At 55.2% G+C, this 20,527-nt stretch overlaps 1 protein-coding gene across 7 annotated transcripts in view; it reads right to left on the bottom strand.

Moving 5' to 3' along the window:
• Positions 1-20,527, bottom strand: part of CABIN1 (calcineurin binding protein 1) — a 98,866-nt gene that overhangs the window by 59,460 nt on the left and 18,879 nt on the right. For 6 of the 7 annotated variants that reach the window (XR_004345473.1, XM_032603314.1, XM_032603313.1 and 3 more), the window contains exons 13-24: positions 19,764-19,842; positions 19,069-19,256; positions 18,178-18,330; positions 16,738-16,932; positions 13,716-13,958; positions 13,464-13,620; positions 8,715-8,830; positions 6,900-7,061; positions 5,982-6,188; positions 5,655-5,800; positions 3,335-3,596; positions 2,687-2,947 (exon numbers count right to left, since the gene is read on the bottom strand). Coding sequence is in view for 6 of the 7 variants with exons in the window: in XM_032603314.1 (XP_032459205.1) it covers positions 2,687-2,947; positions 3,335-3,596; positions 5,655-5,800; positions 5,982-6,188; positions 6,900-7,061; positions 8,715-8,830; positions 13,464-13,620; positions 13,716-13,958; positions 16,738-16,932; positions 18,178-18,330; positions 19,069-19,256; positions 19,764-19,842 (2,169 nt within the window). In the remaining variant the exon portion in view is untranslated. The remainder of the gene's footprint in view (positions 1-2,686; positions 2,948-3,334; positions 3,597-5,654; positions 5,801-5,981; positions 6,189-6,899; positions 7,062-8,714; positions 8,831-13,463; positions 13,621-13,715; positions 13,959-16,737; positions 16,933-18,177; positions 18,331-19,068; positions 19,257-19,763; positions 19,843-20,527) is intronic. The other variant, XM_032603316.1, reaches the window with a different exon arrangement.

The following is a 20,527-nucleotide window of genomic DNA, read 5'->3' as shown; positions in this document are numbered from 1 at the left end:
GAGGCGGGCAGGCAGTGCTGCAGCAGTGAGGCCTGGGCCTTCCCTCCTTTCCTCTGTCCTCACCACACTCGTCCCTTCACAAGCGTGAGGCCAGCGGCCCAGGCCCCCAGCCAGGAGAGCCCAGGGCACTTTACTGCCCCCAGGAAGTGTCACACACCACAGGTGACCAGGCCTGACCTTCCCACCCAGGTGTGGGTGCCACTTGGCTCCCACGGACAGCACAGTGGGCGACACGAAGGCTGCTGTGGCCACAGGCCCCGATTAACCAGCTTCTCCTCACCCAGAGGCAGTTCTAGACAGACACCAGCCAGGACCCACCCAGGTGAGATGCCTGGTGGTTCAGCCCAGGCCACACTCTCAAGTGGGCACCCCGGACAGAGGAGCCCACACCCAGAGCCCCTCCACCTCCAGCCAACCCGTGGGCCCCAGAGAAACTGGCCCAGAAAGTCCATTTTTAGATGCCGGGCACTCATATGTGCCCAGGTGGCCAAACTCAGGGGAAAGCCAAGTGTTCCACTGGCAAAGGTCATCCAAGCAGCAGGTGAAGTATTTTGAATGAAGGCTCAACAACAGAGGGGAATTTTCACCAGGGCAAGGTTAAATTCTTAAAGAGGAATGCCATTATTATTATTATTTTTTTTTTTTGTGGTATGCGGGCCTCTCACTGTTGTGGCCTCTCCCATTGCGGAACACCGGCTCCGGACGCGCAGGCTCAGCGGCCATGGCTCACGGGCCCAGCCGCTCCGCGGCACGTGGGATCCTCCCGGACCGGGGCACGAACCCGTGTCCCCTGCATCGGCAGGTGGACTCTCAACCACTGTGCCACCAGGGAAGCCCGGAATCCTATTTTTAAGGCAAGATAGACACATGGTCCAGCTGAGCACCTGCCCCCTGAGAGCCCGGGTGGTGTGCTGGGAGGGTGGCCTCAGCCCCTCATCCGGAAGGCCCTGGGCCCTGAAGGGCCAACATCCTGCCTGCTCACTGGTTCTATCAGACAGCAGCAGAGGCCAAAAGTCCAAGGAAGATACATGCAGGAAAAAAGAGAGCAGTCGTTCTCCTGAGAGTGAGAGAATCCAGGCTGAGTGTGCTGACTGCCCTCTCTCAGCGGCCTCAGGGCACGCCAGCCACTCCTCTGGGCGGCAGCCTTCACATGCCCCAAGCGGAAGTCCCTCCAAGGACGGGCTCCTGACCCAAGTGCAAAGCATGAAAGAAATGCGATGGGGAGGGACATGGGGCCTGGGCTGTGTGGACAGCTACCAGGATGCTGCCGGGGAAGCACCAGACAGGAAGTTTCCTTCCACACTCCACAAGGAACCCCCAGAGGTGGCCCAACACTGCTATACACCACTCAGCATGGAGCACTTTAAAAAAGCGAACTCTTTAAAACGTGACTTTTTTGTTTGCTCACAAGGCTCACAGATCACCACAAGGCTCCAGGCACAGGCCGTCGTTGATCTAATGTTACGTGACCTTGGGAAGGGCTCAGAGGAGTGCTCCCTGGGACACCCCTGGTGGCCTAGTGGTTAGGACTCAGTGCTTTCACCACTGTGGCCTGGGTTCAATCCCTGGTTGGGGAACTGAGATTGCAAGCCCCACAGCAAGGCCAAAAAAAAAAAGTGCTTCCTGATACACACACACACACACACACACACACACACACACACACACACACACACACACACGAAGCCACGCCCAGCCTGCACCCTTCACAGAGGGAGTGGAGGAGAGGCCACACCCACGAAGAAGGGGCTGGGTGCTCAGCAGGGCGAGGGGGCAGGAGAACATGAAGAAAGCCCCAGCTCCTTCCACTACATCTAGTCCAATGAGAAGAACAAATTAAAAGATGGTAAGAAAATGTTACTGTGTGTCTACATGTTAATAGGAAACATGTCTAGAAAAACAAGGACAGGGCCAAAATGTCAACATGGATTGTTGCGGATGAGGAGCTAGGATCAGTGGGGACTTTAACTTTTCAGTTTAAACACTTCTGAATTATTTGATTATTACATTTTTCTTAACCATTAACATGTATAAATTTAATAAACGGGAAAAAAAAACCTAAATGCAAAAAAGGCGTACGCAAGCAGATTTTGCCCCAAATTTCAAGCACCTTTCTGGACGGGGGATCAGTGGGGGTGGACACGCAGCCTGAGAAAGGGTGACGCTGACAAGCCCAGGGCCTTGGGAAGCCTGGTGCGCCCATGCCTGTGCTGCGTCCTCAGTGGCCCCCTCAAGGTACCACCATGGGCACCAGTGAGAGCACCGAGCCACACATGTGGAAGCACAGATGCAAATCCAGGCAGCGCACACGCGCTCTGCTCAGGAGCAGCGCAAGACCCTGAGCCGGGGGTCCAGAGGGCCGGTGGCTGCCCGGCTGAGTCCCACCAGGAGAGGTACTCGGGGCACCCGCTGCAGGCTGGGAGCTCTCCCATGCACCCGGGGACCAGGCTGCAGGCGTGAGTGCCCTGGAGCCGGGGATGCCGCATGCTAATGCTGCCTCCCCCAGAAAGGATGGTGAGCACCCCTTAGAGAGAGAGAGGAAAGGCTGTTTTAATTGAACTGCACACAAAGAAGTTTCCAGTGGGTTGCAGGGAAGTCACTGGGACCGTGTGCCCCATCCCCACGGAGACAGTGAGACTGGCCCGTCCCCTCCCCATGTCCCCGCCCGGGGCCAGTGCGGTGTCACCTCCAGGGCCTCCATGGCCAGCTCGGGGGGGTTGTGGTAGTGGATCTTTTTGGGGTAGCGGGCCGCCTCCTCGTGCAGGTAGTGGCCGGCTTGCCGGTAGTGCCGCAGGTACACGGTGGGCGGCTGCTGCTGCTTCTCAGCCACCTTGCCCAGCATGTAGTGGATGAGCCACTCCTCCTCATCCCCATCACCCTCGCAGCGCGCCGCTGACGTGAAGCAGTGCCTGGCGGTCTCCAGCATGCTGTCTCGCCGCTCCTCCATCTGGAATGAGACCACGTGGTGTCCTACTGCCACACCTGCCACACTGACATGCCATGTGGCTCCTTCACGTCCCTTTTCAAGGAGCCAAGGGAGCCCCTGCAGCACACAGACCTCGGGCCAGACACCCGGCACCCACACTAGGGGAACACTCCCCCACCAGGAGGGGCTTCAAACTTCCGAGCACAGTGTCAAGAATTTTACAAGGACTCAACAAGCTCCTCTGAGGGAGCAGGGAAGAGACAACAGCTTCTCCACGGCCCTGAAACTGGTGGCTGACCAGCGCTCACAGGAGACTGGCCCTGGACTCACCCACCCCGGACCCGGTGTCCAGAGACCAGGGACCAAGCTGGCATGGACCCCAGGACAGCGGCCGCCCCTGCCCCTCACCTGCTGCACAAGCTCAGGGGGCAGCTCGGGCCTCCACTGCTTCAACTGGCGTGAGGCGAAGGAGTGCAGGGCATAGGACATGGTGCCGAACTCGATCCACAGGGACAGGTTGGAGCTGTCGATCTCCAGTGCCCGCCGGAAGCAGTTCAGCACAGGTGTGGCGTGCTTCCAGATGGGCCCGTCGCTCTTCAGCTCGTTGGAGTTCAGTTTGTCCTGAATGCGGCTGGCCCGGGCCAGGGCCATGCCCGCCCAGGAGTCAAACCTGCGGTCATGACACAGCCCGGCTCAACGTACTGCTGCCCTCACTGCCCTGCAGACACGGTGCCCACGGGCACATGGGCCCCACCCCAGACTTCCTAACACCACCACCACGGGCATCCCTGAGCCAGGAAACATGGGCCTGCAGGCCCACCTCCAGAGAAGAGCACAGGGCACAAGTCACCCAGCCCCTCACGGCACTCAGGCACCACCCTGAGAGGGTCGCCCCTGGCATAGCCAGACGCTGGCACCCTGCTGCCCTCTGCTCCCCTGCCTGGAGGACGTCCCCCTAGGATGGCTCTGAGTGGGAGGAAAGGGCCTGCTCCGCAGGTGTAACCTCATGACCTATAACCTCCCTGACCAACAGCACGGAGCAGCCCAGACTCCCGAGACCCCTGCCACCTAGCTTCTGCGGGCTCCTCACTCCCCACTGGGACCCTGCCCTCTCCAGCTCAGGCACCAGCAGCAAGATGGACAGCAAGGGGACCATGTGATGGATGAGACCCCATCATTCTGAGACCACCCCAGAGAAACTGCTGGTGAGAATGCAGGAGCCTCTCTGAGGCACCAAGACCATTTCTGGGCCCTTGAAAGAGTCTGGAATTCTCTAGCACAGAGAACAGAAAAGGCAGCAATCACATGGGCATGCTACCCTCCGCAGACTGACAAGTCTTCCACTACCAAGGCACAAACTTAAAAAAAAGCCGGCCCCTGGCATCCCTGGGCTGTGCAAGGTCAGGGGAACCTGGGCAGCTCACAAAGCTTCCAGGCACTTCCACTGCTCTCCAAGCGACCAGAGATGAGGGAGCAGGAGAGACCTGAGAGGACAGTGCAGGACCCCCCTCGAGAGGGGTCCTGAGCACCCCTTTCTCCAGGGGTGGGACCTGGGAGAGAGCATGGTGGGAATGGTCAGGGACCTTGCACCTGGGCAGCTCTTTCCACACCACAGCAGATGCCTACGTGCCTGCATGAGACCAAAACAGAAACCACCATCTCCTGTTGCAAATACAAGCAAGCAGAACACAGACACATGGTCACAAAAACTTGAAACGCTCCTCTGGGTGCTGCCAGGAGCCAGGCTCCCCCTTCCCTCGAACAGGTGGGTGTTGTCACTGTCACTTTTCAGACGTGGCAGCAGCAGGGAGTGACCACTCAGCCAGCCTGAGTGCAGCTCTGATCCACCACCCCGGGCCACACGACCCTAAGCCACGCGACCCTGGGCCCCACGACCCCAGTCGGCAGCGACCACGGGGAGGACAGCCAGGGCCACCACCACACAGGCCCCTGCCTGGAGGAAACCACAGGCTGAGCAAGAGGGGCTGCGGGAGAGCCTTTCCCACAGCTGTGGGAGTCATGCACTGGCTGCTCCACCCAGACCCCAGCCCTCCTGCCCCAGCCAGGTGGGTCCTGCCTGATAAGGCAGAGCCCTCTGTTCCCGACAACTCCCAGGAGGGCTGCCTATGGAGGCCACTATGGACCCTTCAGACACAGGTCACCAGCAGAGAGTGGTCCCCTTCTGACCCAGGCCCTCCTAGGCGCAGCAGCCATCAGAAAAGATTCCCTCTCAATCAAGCGAGTCAGACTTTATGAGCTTAGCAGGCCCTTCACGAGGATCAGGCCAATCAGTACGATTTAAGAAGAGGCCACCAGGGACCACTGGGAAGGAAGCATGAGCCTTACGTACGATGGGCTCTCCTGCCATCAACGCACTGCATCCCAGGAAGGAAGGAGCCCCCCCCCCTCCCCTGCCCCCAAAGAAGAAAACAACCACAACGAAAGACACTGCAGTGGAAGAAGCAAGAGTCCACCCAGCCGACTCCCCAGGGCTGCGGGCCGGGACCAGAAGGACACAGTTGCCTGCTTTGACCCTGCCCCCACCCCAGGGACTGGGGAAGAAGGCTCTGCCCTTCCTTGCCTCTGCGGAGTGCCCACCTGCTCTCTCCTTCCTTCTTCCTGGCCTCCTTGCTGTGGGCAGGGGAACCCCAAACCGCCCCGGGAAGAGCTCTCCGAGACGAGTCCCCAGCCCTCCCACAGCCGGCCTGCCCAGCACCTGGTGGCTGACCTATTGGGGCAGACGCAGATGTCGTGCATGTAGAACTTGATGGCCTTGGACTGCTCCTTGTTTTTGAAATGGTAGTCAGCCAGGAGGTAGTAGAGCTCATTCACCACCGGAGGGGAGGGGTCGGCCCCTTCCGGGAGGCAGGGCACCTGGCAGGTGAGAGGGCAAGGGTGAGGGGACATGGAGTCAGGGACTCGGGTGTCACCAGGGTGCGACCAGGACCCTTCACTTCCCAGGGCCCTGCCAGCTGGCGCAGAGCAGGGGAGAGGCCAAGGCACGCAGGTGGAGGTGCTGGAGGAGACAGGACACGGCCAGCACACCAGCTCCTACCTCTGCAGAGGTGCCCTCGATGTAGGCGGAGACCTTGTCCAGGCTCAGGGCTGGCCGCTCTGTGCGGGGCACGATGGTGGCAATTCGCTTCAGGAGGTTGGCCAAGTCAGCGGACACGGTGCTGGTCTTATAGCTGTCAAACTCAGGAAGGGTCTTGGGCTTAAAGTACTCGAACATGAACAGGGCATCCTCCCATATCAGATCCACCTGAAAGAAGGCAGAGGCAGGCCATAGTGCGGTCCAGGTAGAGTGCATGGGGGAGAGTCCTTCTACAGAAACGCTCAGTGTCCAATGTAGACGAGGAGAGCCTCAAATGACTCCCACATACTTAAAACATCTGCTCGCCGACTGCAATCCCCAAACCCAAGTGTGTGACGAGCAGAAAAGTGAACTAGCACAAACCTGGTCTTTATAGAGACAAACACTGGAACCGAGGGCTCGCTCTGAGTCCACATGGCCATGACAGAGGGCAGGTCACCTAGCTGCCAAATACTGACCGAGCACTTGCTCTGGGCCAGTGCGCTCTGCATGTCATGGGGGTCACGGCGGAGACCCTGCCCAGAGTCGCGCGCCCTTAGGGGATGGACTCCCTCAAAGAATAATTGACCGTGTTCAGGACCACTGAGGTAACACACCCACTAGCGGCCTGAAAACCAAACACCAAAAAAACGGAAACCCTCTAAGGAATTATCTGCATTAATCGAATTGGGGGAAAAAGATCTACTGAAAAATTGCCATGCTGCATTTTTGAATAATTAGTCAACATTTATGAAACTAGTTCTTGCGAGGAAACCAAGAACTTTCTTTGGTGGGACTAGTCCACCTGATGCAGCAAATCCCACCCCCCAACCCGACCCCCACCACCACCACAGCACCCGCACCAGGGGAGCCCAGGCCCCGCCCCCAGGGGGCCCTCACCTGCTGAGCCGAGTGCTCCTCCAGGTACCTGGCCTTGCTCTTCTTGCTGGGGTAGCTGTATAGGCAGTAGAAGCACTGCTCCAAGGCTGTCTCCAGCTCCTCCTTGTATGGGTGAGTGTCCTCAGACGTGGATTCAGCAAGCTCCTTCTGGAGGACGCGCACCTAGGTGGTGGGCGGGCGAGAAGAGGCATCTGGGGGAGGGCCGGCAGCCGCCTGCACAGTGGGCCCATCAGCTCTGCTAACCTGAGGAGCCTGTCTGGGCCTGTGTCCTGGAACGGGCCTGCCACCCCCTTGGGAGCCATCTGGGCCCCGCTCTGCAGGGCGTGCTGAGGATTTGCCCAGCTTCCCTCCTTCCAGCACCACAGGCAGTTTCTTGCAGTTTCTAGCTACACTTGTTCATTTAGACATTCATCTGCTCCCCAAATATCTACTGAGCACCGTCTTATGCTGGGCACATCGAGACACTGTCCCTGCCTTTGGGAAGCTCAGACTCCCGTGGAGGGTTGTGAATTAAAGAGTTATAATGTCAGACGATAAATCCCGTTAGGGCCGAGGGAACCTCTCTCTGGCAGACAGACATTAGTGACGATCTCAGAGGAGGTGAATGATCGTCAACTGGTGAATCTACAGAGGTCAGAGCAACGGCTACCATTATGATGCCCAACTATTAGCAAACATACATTCTTTTTAAGCATCTGCGGTATTTTTACCAAAACTAGACAAAAAGCAAGTCTCGACAAATACCAAGGACTAGGTATAATACAGACCACATCCTCCAAACATAATTCGATAAAATTAGAAATCAGTTACATAAAGATAGCAAATATCTCAGCCATAAAAAGGAACAAAATTGGGGCATTTGTTGAGATGTGGATGGATCTAGAGACTGCCATACAGAGTGAAGTCAGAAAGAGAAAAACAAATATCGTATATTAACGCATATATGTGGAACCTAGAAAAATGGTACAGACGAACCGCTTTGCAGGGCAGAAACTGACACACAGATGTAGAGAACAAACGTATGGACACCAAGGGGGGAAAGCAGCAGGGGGATGGGGGTGGGGGTGTGATGAATTGGGCGATTGGGACTGACATGTATACACTGATGTGTATAAAATTGATGACTAATAAGAACCTGCTGTATAAAAAAATAAATAAAATAAAATTCAAAAATTCAGATAAAAGACCTTATCATAAAAAAATAAATAAATAAAAATAAAGATCGTAAATATCAAAACTTATGGCATGCAGCTAAAAATGTACTTGGGGAAAACTTATAATCTCCAACACATGTATTAGAAGGTGATCACTAAAATAAGCATCTACTTCAATAAGTTAGAAAAAACATGAAGCAAATCCAAAGAAAGTAAAAAATAAAGTGTCAATTAGTGAACTAGAAAGCAAAGAAAAAATAGGTCAATAACCGGTAGTTTGAAAAAACTAATTTCGATAAACCTCATAAAAGATTGGTTTTTCAAAAAAGGAAAAGGAAGCATAAATAAATGATTTTAGCAATGACAAAGGGGGCATAACTAGAGGTACTACAGAGACTTTTAAAATCATCAGCAGATACCGTGAACAACTTTATGCTTACATGGACACTATTCCAAAAACAGAATTGACCATGGAAGAAAAAATCTAAATGAACCTACTAAAATCACTAAAAAAAGAGTCAATAGTTTAAATTTTACTCCAAGAGAGAAGCGGGGAGAGACAGGGGGACAGAGAGAAAGAAAGCAAGAAAGCACGGGGACACACTCTAGACCCGGGGTGACAACGGCCAGAGAAGGGCAGACACGCCCCAGCAAAACTTACGTAGAATCGCAGCAGGGCCCCTTCGGAGTTGCAACACCAGGCCCTCCGGCCCAGGTACTCATGGGCCGTGTTGAGCAGCATGAGGGAGGAAGGGAGCATGGGCAGATCGGCTGACACTGGGGAAAGACCAGGCGACACACAGGGTCAGTGCCAGCACGGCTGGGAGCAGTGGGCCCCGCTCCTCTCTCTGTACCAAGGGGCTGCAGAGTTCCCCCTCTTTCCTTTTTCATCTTTTTGTCTTTTAAAATCAGTAATGATGTGACTGGGTTTACTAAAGCAGTACATGCTTATCAAAAAACAATTCAGATCACACAGGACCGTATACAGAAGCAATGGTCCATCACCAAAGAGCAGCACTGCCCACCCCACCCCACCCCACACCCCCGCCCCCAATAACCAGGGCTGACATTTGGTGAACATCACTGGAAGCATCTTTCTATGCATGTATGAGACATTTTGAGAGAGAGAGACAAGTCATTTATGACAATGGAACCCATACTACACATACCATTGCTTAACTTAAAAATTCTTATATTTAGGTCTGTTTAACTACTACAGAAGGAAAGAGAACTACCAAAACTCAGTTAAATGTTTGTTCATCACTAGAACTATGACTAGTTCCTTAAATATCCCCTGGTGTGTTTGAAACTCTGAGCCATAACCCATCATGGTCTTATAATTAACGTTTTTAAAGAGGATTAGGACAGAACACATTAGGATAGAAAGTACTAGAGAAAACAGAATCAAGATTCTTTCATGAAATTTGTTTTGTACTTTAAAAAAAAATTATTTAATTTTGGCTGTGTTGGGTCTTTGTTGCTGTGTGCGTGCTTTCTCTAGTTGCGGTGAGCGGGGGCTACTCTTCATCGTGGTGTGCGGGATTCTCATTGCGGTGGCTTCTCTTGTTGCAGAGCACGGGCTCTGGGCTCAGTAGTTGTGGCGCACAGGCTTAGGTGCTCCACGGCATGGGGGATCTTCCCGGACCTGGGATCGAACCCGTGTCCCCTGCATTGGCAGGCAGATTCTTAACCACTGCGCCACCAGGGAAGTCCTTTCATTTCCATTTTCAACAGCATCAAATGACTGTTACATCAGGTCAGTGATGGCTCTGTGGTAGCTTTTTCCTCGTCTCCCCCAGCTCCCAATCTGGTCGTACATACTGCTTCTAGTGCAGTAGGGTTATAACACGTACATTCTGTTCTGCAGCCGTAATCAGCCCGACTGCTCTCTTTCGACTCCAGTTCTAAGTGGATCTGGTGCTCATCGCAAGCTCTTTCCTGTGGCTTTTCCATCCTGACTCATGTTCGTTTACTGACTTCATCCTCCAGCCATGCTTCTAAGAAGCACTCAAGGAGCTGGAATCCACTGTAATTACAAATGACTGGCTACATGCCTGGGCCCACACTTTCCTGCCCTGAGAACCCTGCAGACATGTGGACATGACCCCAACTGCACTGAACACTGCCAGGGAGAAATCTGAAATGAGCCCTGTTCTTTGTCCCATTAAGATAAATTGTTTTTTCAGTTTAGAAACCTGACAAGTCTTTACCCCTAAAATAGATCCTTCACCAGGATGCATCTTGATATAGACTGTTGCATATCAACTTTTCTCGGTATATACTTTGAACCTGCAGATTCAGTGTTTATTACAATTCAGAGAACTCTTCCTGTATTTGACATCAGATTCCTTGCTGCCATCAGGGGCCCCATTCACCCTCACACTGGACCATCTCTGTCTTCCACATCTACCACCTTCTCTCCAGTGCTGTTAGCTCTTAATCCGTCTCCCGCAGTTTCAGTCATGTTCACTCTGCTCCTCGCTGTTTTAGTTTATTAGTTTATAATGGTGAGATGTGGTTTGCAGCGTTTTCCCTTAGTTCTGCAGTTGTCCTTTTCATTTCATTCTGCTTATCGTCTTAGAAATTTTAACAAATGATTTTCTTGGGCCAATCACCCACAAGCCTCTGCCTCTGCTCCTTGCCGTATGCTTTCTTCCAGGCCTAGTTCACCTGTCTCTCGAATGGTGTGTTCCTTCTTCCCTTCCTGTACTTGATGCGGGGTGTGGGGTAGGGGTGGGCCATGACCTGTCAGCATGCCCGCCATGTCACCTCTCTCTATCCTGCTCATGGTCAGCCAGGGCGGCTCCTCGGACCACGGCAGCGCTGCAATCACCATGAAGGAATTTTCTGGGGCATCTCCAACAAAGAGGACCAGCCTGCCCTTCCTCGAAGCTGTGAGCTTGCAGCAGGTGTTGCTCTCCATCACTTTCTGCCGCCTGTGTCTGCTGAGGGAAAAGAAGGGAGCTCGCTCGACCAGGGCTGCATCAGTCCGCACTGGGGGAGCAGGGTTTTGTCCTCTCTTCCGAGATCTCCTAAAGGTAGGATGGCTGCCCGGGGAGAGCAGTGCGGCCAGCACACGGCCCCAGCCAGCAGTTCCTTCGGCTTGGCTACAGCCACGGGAGCCACATCCAGTGACTGAAGTGAGATGGGAGGGCAAAGGCCTGGCTTCCTCTGCCCGACATGCTACAGAGCCCCCGCCGGGGGCCGAGACGACGTCAGGATGCACCCTGTTCTCCCTGCTGCTTCCCGCTTCCTTTCACGAGCAGAGATTCCTAATATACCATCCCAACATCTGCTCCAGGGAACTCAGCATGCAACATTGCCCCACGCCGGCCCCTTACTGCTGGCCAGAGGGCCCTCCATGTAGTCTGCCACCACGAGGGGCAGGACCCAGCAGCCCTTCCTGCCTCTGCCAAGGCCCAGGGCAATACAGGGGGCAGCCCCGCCAGCCCACTCTCTACAGAACAGAGGACTCTGTCCACTCACCCCGCCCCCTCAGTCCTCCTCCAGGGGGTGGAGGAGGAGATGGGCCACACCGGCGGCCAGTCCACCAGGATCTTTGTTTCCCTATCCCACCCTTTTGAAGTTTATGGCCTTGGACTGTCCTCCTCCCCTTATTTGCTTACTGGCAGTTTTTTTTAAAACTATATTGTGGGGACTTCCCTGGTGGCACAGTGGATAAGACTCCATGCTCCCAATGCAGGGGGCCTGGGTTCGATCCCTAGTCAGGGAACTAGATCCCACATCGTGTCGCAACTAAGAGTTCACATGCCACAACTAAGGAGCCCGCCTGCCATAACTGAGACCCGGTGCAACCAAATAAATAAATATTTAAAATAAAACAAAAGAAATCCTGTTACTAAAAAAACAAAAAAGCAAACCAAAAAAACCCATATTGTGCTTGCATAATTAATTAAGAGGAGACTCTTAATCCAGAAGGCTTTTTACACCTACATTTACAGGTGTAAAGCTTAATTTTTTTCACCACTGAAGCTTTTTTGTAAAACACAGAGGCACTATTTGTCAAGCACTCTAAAGATAACCGTTCTAAAAATTTATCCAAAAAAATCCATTAAGCAGAAGCAAAAAGGCGTGCATGAGGTATTGACTAAAGAATGACCAGTAAGAGAGAAACACCGCTGCCCTGAGAGTTGGGAAAAGCAGGGCACCTCTCCTAGCATCGCAAAGACAACAGAACACAGCCACACAGCTTATACACGGGGCGGGGAGCGGGTGTGTGTGTGTGTGAAAGCCTTCCTCGGTCTGGCTCCTTGCCAAGTCCAGCCACATGGCCAGCCCTTCCGGGTCCCTGCCCAGCTGCCCCATCGCTTCCCGGTCCCCCGTCAGGCCGCAGGCGTGGCACTGTGGGTGCTGCTAGTGGTCCCGTCTGTCGCCTCCACTGTGAACCTTTCCAGGCCAGAGGTTCTCACCCACGGAGGCCTGACAAGCAGAGAGCAGCTGACAGACACCTGCGGAGTGAAGCACTTGGAGCAAGAGAGCAAGTGGAAGGAAGGCAAGCTGGTGTGGGCTCCGTGGTTGTGGCCACACAGCTGACTTTCCTTCCTGTGCGCTTTGCTGATCCGTCAAATGACTGAGAAAACCACCCCCATAAATTCAATTTTAAGCTGGTTGAATATACACATAAATGCGTGTATTGTAATCATAGCTATATAAAAAGTATACGTATATCAGCCAAGTTTAGATTGAAAATGCGAGAAAACCAAAGGAATAAAGTCCATTTGGTAGAGCTACACTCTTTGCTTAAATGTCATTTAGCTGTTGTTTTGATGTAATTTCTTCCACCGACCACATTTCCCACCACGGTGCTGACCCGGCTCAAGTGCCATCTCCACACAGGGCCCTGGCTCGCCCCTGCGGCCTCTGCACTCGGCACCAGCACCCCTCGTGCCAGCACTGACCTGCCGTGGCAACGATGGCTTTACTGCCCCGTAGGTCCTCCAACAACCCTGAGATGGTGCCACTATCCCCAGAGTGGACGGGGGAACAGAGGCTGGGGGTCGCCTGACTGGCCCATGGTCACATGGCCAAGAAGTGGAACCTGTGCCTGCTTGCCCCGTGCTGCCCTCCAGTTGCCCGGGCCTACACCCACGAGGGCCCACGGGCTGCGCAGGGACTGGAGGAGCTGGCGGCACGAGGCTCCCAGAGCAGGCCCACTCCTCACGGTGCTCACCACCTGCACCCGATGTGAAACACTGCATAGGCCACGGCCACGCCCCCACCGCATGGTGGGGAGCCTCTGCCTCCATCCAAGTGCCACGGAACATCAACTGCCCAAGCCCAAGCCCAAGCCCACTCACGGTGCCTGGACAGGGCCGCAGGGCCCTGAGGCAGAGACGAGAGGCAGAGACACCGGGCTGAGGGCCATCCCCACCGGACCGCGTCCCCACACCTTCGTCTGCGGGGCTCTGGAGCTGCTGCTGGTGGCACAGGGAGCGGAAGCTGTCCTCTTCCTGCCAGATGATGCGGTGCAAGATGATCCAGGGCAGCACCGAGGACACGTGGGGCTCCTTGGGCTCCTCCTGCACGGCCATGCTGCAGTCGATGACCTGGGGCGATCGGGCGTCACTGCAGGGTCAGCTCCCCCCAGGGTGCATCCTCAGGGCCAACCGGGCTGCGGGCGGGCAGGAAGGAGCCAGGCTACCTGGATGAGGTTGTTGGTGAGACGGGTGAGGCCAGCGGTGGAGGATGAGTCCCTCAGGATGCTGCCGCTGTTGTCTGCTGAGAGCGCCTGCTCGATGCCCAGCAGTAGCTGGGTTACCGTGGCCACCCACTCCTCCTTGGCGGCAGCCTCAGTGGCATTAACCATCTGCTGGACTGCTTCATTCAGAGCCACGTCAGAGCACTCGAAGCACTGCCGGTGGTCCTCCAGCCGGAGCAAGGAGTCCTGCATGAGGGAGGAGGGGGCAGGAAGGCGCTGTGAGAGCTATGGCCACGCTCGCCATGCCTGGTCCCACAGGGGCCCAGGGCATGCAGAGCAGGCCCGCCCACCTCGACCGCCCTCCGAGGTGACAGACAGGCAGAAACGCGCCTGAACGCAGATCAAAACCACCCCCAACATAAGAGCCTTAATTGCCAGGAAAACGGGGCCTGTGTTTCTTTAGGGAAAGCCAGCACCGAGCAGGAGCTGCTGAGGTGTGAAGCCCACAGGGGCAGAGGTGGAGGCCGCAGGCTGGAGCCAACCCCACCTGATCAGAACACGCAAGGGGCTGGTTGACAGAAAGTCAGAGACAAGACAAGGACCCATCACTCTAATGTGACATGATCCTCAGTGCTTGAGGCTAGGAAGAGCTAAAAAGCAGAAGAATAACTGCCGGGCTTCCCTGGTGGCGCAGTGGTTGAGAGTCCGCCTGCCGATGCAGGGGACACGGGTTCGTGCCCCGGTCTGGGAGGATCCCACATGCCGCGGAGCGGCTGGGCCCGTGAGCCATGGCCGCTGAGCCTGCGCGTCCGGAGCCTGTCCTCCGCAACGGGAGAGGCCACAACAGTGAGAGGCCCGCGTAACGCATTAAAAAAAAAAAAAAAAAAAAAAAAAAAAAAAAAAAAAAAAAAAGAATAACTGCCAACAAACAGGAGAGCAGATCACCACTGACTGTGGCATCAGACCATCCACCCAAAACAGAAACCATCAGAAATAAAGGGAATGCAGTGAAGTGGCCAGATTTAAAATAAACACGCAAAAATCAACAAGGTTCCTATAAACCGTAAACGTAGTTAGAAGACATAATGACCAGCAAAAACGTCCTGCTCAAACAGCAACCCCAAGTATCAGGACTAAGAATCAACACAACCATGAGGAGACTGTACACTTACATTGAAGAATGTGGCAGGCAGCTCATCTACACAGGGAGACTGAGCCTCCTGCATATCCCAGAGAGGATTCCAAGTCAGACCCCCACCCTACAAAAGCTAGGTGAAGCGGGTTACACGCAAGCATGTACCCAACACCTAACGCTGCAGGAAGAAGCAAGGCACACAGGCCTCTGTCTGTCTGTTGACACGCCCCTGCGGCCTCCCTTGTGGAGAGTAGGTTCCGTCAGAGGGCCTCCCCGCTGCCCAGTGTCAGGCACACTGTGGGAGCTCCATCCTGTGTGTGCAACAACCGGATGAATGTTGTTCTAGCCTCGAAAAGGCTTTCTAAGCATAATGAACAAATTCACCACTGTTTGAAAACATCAAGAGATTTAATGACCTAAAAATTCAAAACTTATGTACGTCAAAGAAAGCACAAGCTGCAATTTAAAAGCAGACAACAAACTGGGAAAAAACATTCGATGAGAAAAAGATTAATATCTCTAATATATAAAAAGCATTCCAAATCAATAAGAAAACACACCCCCTCAAGAGGAAAAGCAGCAAAAACCAGCAGATTCCCCAGCACTCAGCCCAGGCCTCGTCTCGGGCCTCGGCACCATGTGGTGCCTCCCCAGCAGCAGCCCCCTCCCCTGGGCGCCCCCCCTGCTCACTTTGCCCAGGAGCTCCAGACCACAGAGCAAGACCACCTGAGCCACTGAGCTGGCCTGTCCCTGGCACACTCAGCTGTCCACCTCACAGCCACTGGCGCTGAGGTCATCACAGCTCGTCCCCTGCCCTCCTCTCCCCATTCTTCCCCTTTCACCTTTGCTTGTTCCCAGTCACACCTCTTAACCATTTCCCAGTTCAAGAAAGTCAGTTCAAAAAGCCCGGATGGGGACTTCCCTGGCGTTCCAGTGGTTAAGACTTTGCACTTCCACTGTAGGGGAAGCAGGTTCGATCCCTGGTCAGGGAACTAAGATCCCATATGCTGTACGGTGTGGCCAAAAAAATTTTTTAAAAGGTTAAAGAAAATAATAATTTTCAAAAAGCCCGGGAGAAGACTGGGCTCTCTCCCTAGACTGAAGAGGAAGGACCCAGTGAGATAATAAATCAAAGCCCACCCCACACCACTGAGTACATCCTGTGTATCGTCTTCCACATCCATCTCTACGTGTCCCGAGGATGGCGGCAGTGGTCACTGCCAGCACCCATCTGGGGCTTGCCACATGCCAGGCGTGATGCCCACACACGCCAGCTCATGAAAATCCACAGCAGGCCTCTGAGGTACAGACAATAACCATCTCCGCTCCAGAGACAAGACTGAGGCGCGGGGAGGCTGAGTGACCATTGCAGCCCAGCAGAGGCTTGGTGCCCAGCCAGCTCTCAGCAGGGGTTCACGTGCTGAGGACGGGGGCGTGGAGGGAGCCAACAGGGCACATGGGCCTCACACACCACACTCGTGTTCCTTTCCTTCAACTACTTGATCCTACGGGACTATTTACCTTCTCTTAATTCTTTACATTGTATAGATATTTTATCAATTTTATATGTACTCAATAGTTAATTTAAAAAGCAATGAACAACATGCAGATGAACCATCAGGTGGATGGATGGCTAAGCCCTGACTAGTCTCCCTTCTCCCTCTGCCACGTGGAAGTTCAGAGCCTGGCACAGGCTCACCTTGAGCCCAGTAGACCCCTAGGTTCCAATTCCCTCCCCCCATATATTCTCACCACGTCTTCCCGGTGCCCGAGGGGGCGGATTTTACTCCACTTCTCTCTACGTTCTCCAGGGCTGCCTCCAAGCCCCCGGAGAAGAAACTCCGGCCAAGCAGAAGGCACAAGCAGGAGAAGGGCCGGGGCAGCACACACCTGCAGCAGCAGCAGTTGGGCCGGCCTCTCAGGCACAGATGTCATGAACTCCAGGTGTTTGGCCCGATCAAACCCACTGGGGCACAAGGTGGGGCGGAGCAGGCGCACGACGGCCCGGTGGTCGCCAGCCTCATACAGCCGCTGAGTCTCCTCCAGTGACTGGCACCGTTCTAGCGACCTCAGGTTCTTGTCGATCTGGAAAAGGCCCAGAATCACTGCCTGACGACCAAGCCCTCACGGGCTCCCTTAATGCAGCCAGAGTTTTGCATTTTTTAAAAAAATTATTTTATTTTATTTATTTTTTATTTTTGGCTGCGTTGGGTCTTCGCTGCTGCGTGCGGGCTTTTCTCTGGTTGTGGCAAGCGGGGCCTACTCTTCGTTGCGGCGCGCAGTCTTCTCATTGCGGAGGCTTCTCTTGTTGTGGAGCACGGGCTCTAGGTGCACGGGGTTCAGTAGTTGCAGCACACGGGCTCAGCAGTTGTGGCTCACGGGCTCTAGAGTGCAGGCTCAGTAGTTGTGGCGCATGGGCTTAGCTGCTCCACGGCATGTGGGATCTTCCCGGACCAGGGATCGAACCTGTGTCCTCTGCATTGGCAGGCGGATTCTTAACCACTGCGCCCCCAGGGAAGCCCCCCAGAGTTTTGCATTTAACAGACCCAGCCGAGAAGTATTTACAGCAAGTAAATACCTTATAAAATACTTTATAAATAGTATTTCTATTAAGGGCAAGGCATTCAAGTCTTTGAAGAACAAATATACCAAAAAACAAAACTACCACAGAAGCAGAAGGGCTCCAGAAAGTGTCTGTGAAAATAGTTAGACAGCCTCATGGCCACAGTTCAGTGAACCAGACTCCTAGAACCGTGGAGCACGGGGCTTCGGAGACCTAGGGAGCCAGGCCAGAGGCTGGCACACACCACCAACCCCCGAACCCTCTCCTCACAGGAGGCCTGCAGGATACGGGCAGCAGGGGCACTGCACTAGGCCTGGCCCTGAAACCACTCTGCAAGAGTCTGAAGGCTTTCAGCCAATGTGAAGTCACAGATGTGGAACTGTGGGCATGCGGTCAGAGGCTGCACAGTGAGGACAGGATTAGAACCACACACCGCTGACCCACCCCAGGGCCAGAGCAGCACTGGTCTGCTTCTGCGGGGCTTTTCCTCTCGTTCCTCTGGGGCTGCTGCCACACGCAGGCCAGAGAGCTGAGCAAGAGCCATTCTCCACCCTATGGGCAGACACCTCCACCCCGGCTCCCAGCCACCGGCCCCTAGAGGAGCACTCCATCAGGGGGTGTGCCTGCGAGTCTGTGGCACCCTGTGCCTCAGAGCTGCCTCTCCTGGGTCCCACCCTGCCCTACTCAGCACGTGGGACGCTCTCCTAGTCCGCACGGACAGGTCAGGCCTTTGACCAAGAAAACACCATTAAAAAGCTCCCACTCACCTCCTCCAGGGAGACGACCGAGTCATTGTGGAGGTTGGGCAGGCGGATCACGACGTCTCTTTGCTCGGCTCCCGCCACAGCCCGGGCGGCAGCGGAGCTCTGCAGCATCTCTGTGCAGATGTCATAGTTCTCCAGGGCCTGCTCCATGTCTCCCTGGGCAGAGGAGGGGAACTCGCTGTGCTGCACCAGGTGCCTGCCCCCTGAGCCCACCAGACTGGGAGCACCATGAAGGTGGTTTTAGCCAACTACTACCATATCCCCTCTACAGAGGGGGTGGGGCTTAGTAAGTATCTGCTGAATGAACGCATGAACGAATGATTCACACTACAGCTCCAAGGGGAGCATCGTGACCCTCGTGGTGGCGGTGAGGACACCGGGACACCAGAGCAAGGCTGAGTATCTATTCCAGATCTTGAGCAAAGCTGGCAGAGCCGCGACTAGACCCAGGCCTGTTCCAGCTCCAGAACCGACTGTGGGGCACTGGGTGCCACAGTGTGCAAGGGGCTGGGGAACAGCCAGCCCTCCCGGGCCCTCCAGACAAGCTCCATTCACACAGATGGGCAGTGATTCCCTCCCAAAAAACTGCACCCATCTGCACACATGCTCAGGCTCTCTCGGGAAACATAAGGAAAGGGTCAAGGCTCCAAAGCAACCTCGCTGGGTCTATAGGGGGCCCATGAGGCCCCTCGTGGCGCTACAGCTGTGCTGATGGTGGGCGTCAGGATTTCTGAGATGCTGCACGTTCCCCACCACATCCCACCTCCTCATGCAGAGCCCAGTGCCCAGGCAGGTGCCACACATGCGCACACACACCCTCCACCATGCGGCCAGCTCTCTCCCCTCCCGCTGGGTGCCAGCGCATCCTCCCCAAGCAGCCGACCACAGACCAACCTGCAGCGCCAGGAATCGCGCCTTCAACCAGTACACGCGGACCACAAACTCCAGCCAGCCATCCTCAAACAGGTCCCGCTGGGACGAGGCGAATGACAGCTGCAGGAGGTCCCCCAGGAAGTGGGCTCCCGGGAAGTCGGGACCGAACCTGCCGCTCACCACACCCGCAGGGCAGTTCCGAGGAGACACTGAAAACCATCGGCCGAAAGGAGTCAACCTCATGTGCGGGGCCCAGACACCCTTCTGCTCCCTGAGGTTGCCCCCAGCCCTGAGCCCTTGGAGCCTCACAGCCCCCGAGCAGCAGAGAGCCAGGTGGGCTGGATGGGGATACGGAGACCCTGGGGCTAGAGGCCCTCATTCGGCAGACTGATCTGGAGCATATCTTTGCTCACCAGGTGGTGGTTTAAGTCAGAACGATCCATATCACCTGGGACAATGACTGGGGACACGTAAAGTATCAGGTGATAACCTGAGAAAATGGAAATGTCACGTCCCTCATCCTGAGTGACAGAAGCAGGCAGGTGGCTCCCTTGGGGCTCAGCTGCTTCTCAAAGGCCCCGGGTCTTTCCTGGCCTGACAAGCTGACCCAGGAAATGCGCCCCCTGTAGGTGTGACTCAGCCCCCCACTCCTGCCCCTTCCCGGCTGCTGAGGGTCCAGAAAAGTTGCCCCACACAGAACATGGAAGGTCGCCTACCTGCAGAGCTCCGGCCCTTGGTCAGCAGCCACTGGTCCAGCTGCAGCTCCATGCAGGAGAGGGACATCAGCATCATGTCCTGCAGGACGGGGGCGGATGGTCAGGAACAGGGTCACATAGGTCAAGGGCAGGGGATGGAACGAACCTAAACTAAAATTTACTCTGATGAGAACATCAAGTTTTCCTCTACCTACTTTGCATTTCATAAGTGGTAATCACTAGCTTCCTGCTGGGCCATAAGGAGAGGCATGTGGATCTACACTGGAACAGACTCGGGAGGACCCGGGAGACCCGCCTTCAGTCCTCGGGGACTGTCCTATGGAAGAGGCAGCCCTGCCACCTGCCGAGCGCCAGGCACTCAACCCTGACAGCCCCCAGGGTGGGCGCGTCATTCCCTGGGTGGACCAGAAAGCTGAGACTCAGCAGTAAGGAGGCGCCAGCCTGGTCAATGGGCACAGCTGGGAAATAACCAAGCTGGTCTGTCTAGGGACCAAAGCCTCGGCCCCTCCCACTGCTCCACCCTGCTGGGACATAAGGAGAGGCACGTGGATCTACACTGGAACAGACTCGGGATGACCCAGGGGAGTCTGAGCAGATGGGCCTGGGGGAGCAGGCCTGGGCAGATGCTGCCAGGAAGCAGTCCCTGGGGTGTCCCAGTGGAGGCTGCACCGCCAGGGGCCCCTGACCCACACGGCCCTGAGGACCTGTGAACCTGGAGCTCCTCCACCTCTGTGCCCCCAGCAAGAAATACCACCCAGGGGGCC

Source organism: Phocoena sinus, chromosome 14, assembly GCF_008692025.1.
Source record: "Phocoena sinus isolate mPhoSin1 chromosome 14, mPhoSin1.pri, whole genome shotgun sequence".
In the NCBI taxonomy this organism is placed as follows: Eukaryota; Metazoa; Chordata; class Mammalia; order Artiodactyla; family Phocoenidae; genus Phocoena; species Phocoena sinus.
The sequence above is the reverse complement of the archived record's forward strand: the minus strand, read 5'-3'. Positions and strand labels throughout refer to the sequence as shown.